General features: G+C 46.2%; 1 protein-coding gene across 1 annotated transcript in view; it reads right to left on the minus strand.

Moving 5' to 3' along the window:
• Nucleotides 1-2,318, minus strand: part of TRAM2 (translocation associated membrane protein 2) — a 35,162-nt gene extending 32,844 nt beyond the window's left edge. Inside the window, exons 1-2 of the mRNA XM_008055269.1 lie at nucleotides 2,116-2,318; nucleotides 846-1,042 (exon numbers count right to left, since the gene is read on the minus strand). Of these exons, the coding sequence (XP_008053460.1) occupies nucleotides 846-1,042; nucleotides 2,116-2,318 (400 nt within the window). The remainder of the gene's footprint in view (nucleotides 1-845; nucleotides 1,043-2,115) is intronic.
• Nucleotides 2,319-6,000: the final 3,682 nt, after the last annotated feature.

Raw genomic sequence — 6,000 nt, forward strand, 5'->3', positions numbered from 1 at the left:
CTGTGGTGAGCCATGATCATGCTATTGCACTCCAACCCAGGTGACAGAGTGACACCATCAGGGTATTTCTACCTATAAAGAGATTTTTATTTTCTTGAAGGGAAAAAGTGGAAGCTCTTAGCTAGCCTGGGCCTGTACTCCAACGTGACAATTGGTTGGAAATGAGGAATGGTTACTCTTTTAGACAGGCCCTCCGCCCAGTTCAGTCTAGCCATCTGCCTACCTGGCCCTGCTGCTCCTTGAGCTATAGCCCCTCAACTGGCTTGGAAACTACCTGTGAGGGCCATGCAGTATCTGGCATGATGCTCCCTAGTCTCCCAGGGTGCCCTTGGAAGTACTCCGCGACTGCGCATCAGCCTGTGATGCAGCAGCTCCAGTCAGTGGGCTACAACCATGGTCCAGCAACGACAATGATAAGCCTGGGCCCGGGGTTCAGCCCAGTCAGAGTACAGCAATCTGTCCCCCAGGTACATTTGTATGCACTATCAAAATGCAACATTCGTCCCATTCTCCTCTTGAAAATGTTTAAAAAGAAGCCACACTCTAGAATGGGTCCATGACCATGGTGCCTCATGTCCTATCCCCAACAGAAGACAATGCCAGATGCTCTAGGGAAAGGAGTTGGGACCATACAAAGCACCCTGGGGTGCAGCAGTTTTCTTCTAATGACCACAGCTGGAGACAAAAGGGAAGCTTCCAGCTGCTCATGCTGTATCACTGCGGTGGGAGAGGGCTGCAGGTGGAGCTTAAATATCTAACAAGATCGCACATGGACGGGAAAAGGAAGCTTTCAAAGTCCTCATGGTTAGCAGGGCCAGGGAAGGATGGAGACCCATGATTCTTACCTGCAGCAGGCACGCTAACGTTATATTGAGGTAAAATAAATAGGAAGGCAGTCTTGGCCGTGACCTGCAAAACAAAGGAAGAAAGGTTCAATTGAACTTTTGGCCACATCAAAAGAAACCAGTGAAGCCTGCTACCTGCCCCAGGGCCCACCATTTCATAACTCAGAAGCACAGACTCCTCGGATGAAGGGTCCTGCCTGATGCAGAGTTAGCACTGGTTTCGGTCCATTTTTCTTTAATGACATGCCTCTCAAAACCTGCACCACAAATGAAGCAACCCCAGCCAGGATGGTATCTAGGCTAGTACTCACTGCAGATGGGATGAAACATGCTATGTTTGGCAGGATGAGAGCTCACAGTGCATGGTACAAATATGTCACCCATTCATTCATTCATCCATTCATTTAAGTATTTACTAATTTAGTTCTGAATTAGGCATGGTGACTCATGCCTGTAATCCCAGACTTAAGAAGACTAAGGAATTCTTGAGCCTAGGAGGTCAAGACCAGCGTAGGCAACATAGTGAGACCTCATGTCTACTGGCGTACGCCTGTAGTCCCAACTAGTGAGGAGGCTGAGGCCTTAGGAGGATCACCTGAGTCCAGGAGGATGAGGCTGTGGTGAGCCATGATCATGACACTGCACTCCACCCTGGGTAACAAAGTGAGACCCCCAACTCAAAATAAAAAGAAAAGAAAAAAAAATTTACTACTGGATACCCAGCATTGTGGAAGACAGAAACTAACAGATAAGGTCACAGTTGTTAAGAAGCTTCAGGCCTTGCTGAAGTTTCCCCAGCAATTCAGTTGTCTGCACACTAGACAGCAGCCCTGAAAGTCCACACCTGAGTTTCAGAAACAGATAACTCCAGCTGTTAATCTCACATCTACCCTACCATGGGGGGCAGGGCAAACTATAATGCCCCACATTGTGAGTACATTTATTTTGAAAGCTGCCTTTAAAAATTTGTTTTGCTGTGAAACTAACTGTGGCTGTCACCTGGTTATTAACAGCCAAGCCAGTACTGTGACAGTCCGGCCAGCAGGGGATGTGAAGCTTGGACTTAAAGACTAACTGCCTGGGTTCAAATGCAGGCTCTGCTATTCCCTAGCCATGTAACCACAACCAAGTGATCTTAAACCCTGAGCCTCAGTCTCCTTGTCCATAAAATCAGGGATATTTGTAATACTTCAGCTAGTCCAGGTACTACAGACTGGGGTGGCCCTGGCCTGGCCACTGGCATTGTTCAAAGCTCCCCCAAGTTTCTGACATGCAGCTGGAGCTGAGAACCACAGTCAGCACTGTGGCCGGGGAAGAAGAGGCCCAGAGCCAGGCCTTTCCTGGGGAGCCCCTAGATACAATGGGGCACTGGTTCTCCTCTACACACAGCAGTTTGAAGGATACTCGGGTGAGGGTGGGGACAAACACACTGGGCCGTGGCAAAGGAAGCATGGCAATGAGCAAATGACGCATTATAGACGACTATCACTCACACTCCAGAAGTCACGGTCCTTGGCCTATCCTACAGAGACAACCTTCTCCTTTAAAGAGCAACTCTCTTAAAGTCACAAGATTCGTCACTCTGCAGTGTCACCAACTCTGCAAGCAGCGATGCAGGACGAGCCTTCCTGCCGCCTGAGACATGCCCCATCAAGCTCACGGGGAAAACTCAAATGAGATTAGGTATGAGAAAAAGCTTGGAAAAACACCAAGCCTTATACAAACACACAGGTCTTCCCTAATCCCCATCCTAAAACCTAAACACTTGGGACCTCAACACCTTTTTCAGTGTCCCCAACCCACCTTCTGGTCCAAGTGCCGGTATTTTCTTTAGGACAGATGTGCTTGGCTTCTGTCCAAACGTTCTACTCTCTACTTCCTTTAGGGAGTTTGAGCCCCTCTCATTTTGTGTCCTACCTCTCCTATAACCCCTGCCCCCAACAAAGCTCTACTGATCAGAATCCCACTCATCTTCCTCAACCTAGCCTACCCATAACCTCCTCCCAAACTGTTCACAGGGCAGGACTTCTTCCCACCACCACACTCTGCCATGTTATTGCTCCTGTGCACATGTTCATCATTCTCATCAGGCTCTCACCTCCCTGAAAGCAGGGCCTGTGCTTTTTGTCCCCATGTGCCCCCTCAAGGAACCAGCCCAGATGCACGCAGTAAGTCCGCAGTAACCACCTATGGCATAAGATGAAAATTCAAAAGCCAAGCTCTGTTCACTCACAGCTGTACTGGTTCCCCCTTTCTAATGGGTGCTGCCTCCGGTTCCATGACCTGGCTGTCCCTTGTCATAGACATCCTTCTCTGTGAGACCTGTCTGGCTGCTGTACCACAGGAATCCAGCTCTGCCATGAAGATACTTTGACCACTCCGGGCAACTCTCCCTCTCCAGACTCTGCTCAAATTAATCATTCCTGGCCCAACTACCTAGCTCTTTCTATTGTATGCCACGATTCCTTAGAGGGTAAACCTTGTCTTCTCAGACTGAAATCCTGTGAGGGAAGATCAGAGGAGCTGGAGGGAGGAGAAGGGAAGGAGAGGGGAGAACACCAGGCAGACATTTAGCCTACCCTGCCTAGGCATAAATCTCCCACTTGGCTGCATCCAGGAAATGCACTTGTCTTTTGGACTACAGGGTGCCATGGCCTCTGTGGGTCTGGGCAGTCTAGCCTTACTCTCCCCTTCCTAACAGCATCAGAATGTCCTGAGGGAAGTCTCTCTTCAGCTGTGTATGGGCATGGAAAGTGTGTGGGGTTATTTCTGGTGACCTCCTTCCTCCTGGGGGAATCAAGAGGATAGACTCTCTCCTCAGGACAGAAGCCAGGCCAGTTGGACACCCTCTTCTGGTCTCTGGATCTTGGGTAGGAGTGAGGAAGTGCTGGCCAGGAGGCTGAGGTAGAAGGATCATCTGTGCCCAGGAGGTCAAGGCTTATGGTGAGCTAGTGATTGTGCTACTTGTACTCCAGCCTGGGTGACAAAGTGAGACCCCGACTCACACAAACATAAATAAATAAATAAATAATATAATAAAAGAAGACAGACATTTGGTATGCCCTAGTCGGCATGTATAGTCTTGATGCACAGTAGCTATGTTCTACGAAGTCACCGAGAACACTGAACCATTGCTCCTAGGAGAAATACAGGGTTAGGTTCCTACAAGCCTCTGGCCATATTTTCATCAAGAGATTTATATGTGACCTTGTTGTATGTGTGTTTCTATTAAAAGTCGCCTTATTAATATAAAGTGTCTTTTGTTGATTCATTCACGTTGAACTCATGGCCAACAGCACTATAACTCATGCCTGAATGAAGCTTCTCTAACACATGTGTCACCTCTGTAAGGCACATCACAGCAGTCCTATACTTAGGACACTAGACCGCAGTTCCACACTACACTGGGGTTGGGGGAGGGACATTTTTAAACAGGAAAATCACCGACAAAAAACACAAAGATGCAAAAGCACTAAATAGAATGTGAAGAGACCACTTGTTCAGAGGATGAGAGCTGGAACAGAAGGCACAGCATCACTGCATTCGGCCTCTCTGGGAACATGCTTGTTGGGTGACTCAAATTTTTTACAGCTCTGCACATATCTATGAATGACCACGGACGCCAGGTATTGACTTGGGGGTTACAAATAAATGTCAGCAAGTGAGTGAATTCACAAAAACAAAATCCATAAATAATGAAGAGCAAATGCATTAGGGCAAACCAAAACACCAGTTCCATGAGGGCCATGATTTTTTCTTTTTTCACAGCTTTATTAAGGTATAATTTGTACACCATAAAATCACCCATGTTAAGTATACAGCTCTAAAGGGCTTATCTTTATTCTTAAACTGTCTCTTCCTTCAGGGTAATGTAAGCTGTAGGAAAGTAGGGATCTGACCTGTCTTGAGATGATCTCACCTGCCTTGTTGGAGGTGTGTACTTACAGCCCCAAACAGCGCTGAGAGCAGAGCAGCACTCAGCAAGCACTTGTTAAGTAAACACAGAGACTAGTCAGGAGAGACAGCATTGTGCTTGGCGAACTGATTCTCTGCCCACATTGATGCTTCTGTGCATGTCCTCTGTCTCCCTGGGTTTGACCCAGAACTGGACACACAGTAGGTATCTCACCTATTTGATGATATCCTACTATAAGCAGCTCTGATATTCAGTCACTACAGATGAATGTTTAACACATGTTTTCTGAACATGATTCTGAGAGAACAGGATCCAGGATCCTAATTAAGACAAAAACACAAGATTCCAGTATTTTTCCATCCCTACCCCCTCCAGTGGCAGCAGAAGCCATTCTGAAATGTGCATCTTTCCTTGTAAACAGCTATGCTTGCTTCTACCTCACCGTATCTCAGCAAGATGGTGTCAGTTTCCCCCAGTTTACAGATGTAACAGCTAAATTTGGAACACAGGTCTCCTATGACCTCACAACTATATATGCAGGAGAGGCAGCATTCAACTTGACTTTTTAAAACTTGCTCCAAAAACAAACAGGAGACACACAATATTGCACACAGAACAGAATGATAATATAAAATGGAGGAGAGAATAAAAAAATATATATTTTGAAGCTAAAGAAAAGAAGCAGTCACTAAAAAAGGAAGGAGTGGCAGCTCCTGAGTTCACCATATCTATTAATTTAAAAAGCAAAAAGCACTAATCAAAAAGAATGACCCTTTTTCTCCAGCATAAAAACCACTCTCTGCCTTCCAAGTTCCTTTGGCACCCCAAATCATCACTCCATGAACTCTCCCGACCTCAGACCAGAATGAAATCACTAAGAAGCCCCTCTCTGCAAGTACCAGTTAAGTTCCTGTAGCACAGGGAGCTGAGAACCAGAAGCCTATTCAAAATGTCATTCCAATTATTTTTCATCCCTCTAAGTCTGTTTATAGGAAACATTATTGAGTTTAATAGCATTTTAAATGCCAAGCTCAGTGGGTAAAAGGTTAAAAGTGACAATGTGCTAATACACTTAATGCAAAAGGAGAACACTAAATTATATAGGAAGGGTTACATCACACTCACACACATATTCTCTCTCTCTCTCTCTCACACACACACACACACACACACACAGAGAGAGAGAAAGAGAGAGACACATGGGTACAGAGAGAGAAAGCTTCATTAAATTTTTAGCTA

The sequence above is a fragment of the Carlito syrichta genome, unplaced genomic scaffold (genome assembly GCF_000164805.1).
Source record: "Carlito syrichta isolate Samal-C Ts95f unplaced genomic scaffold, Tarsius_syrichta-2.0.1 Scaffold301806, whole genome shotgun sequence".
Taxonomy (NCBI): Eukaryota; Metazoa; Chordata; class Mammalia; order Primates; family Tarsiidae; genus Carlito; species Carlito syrichta.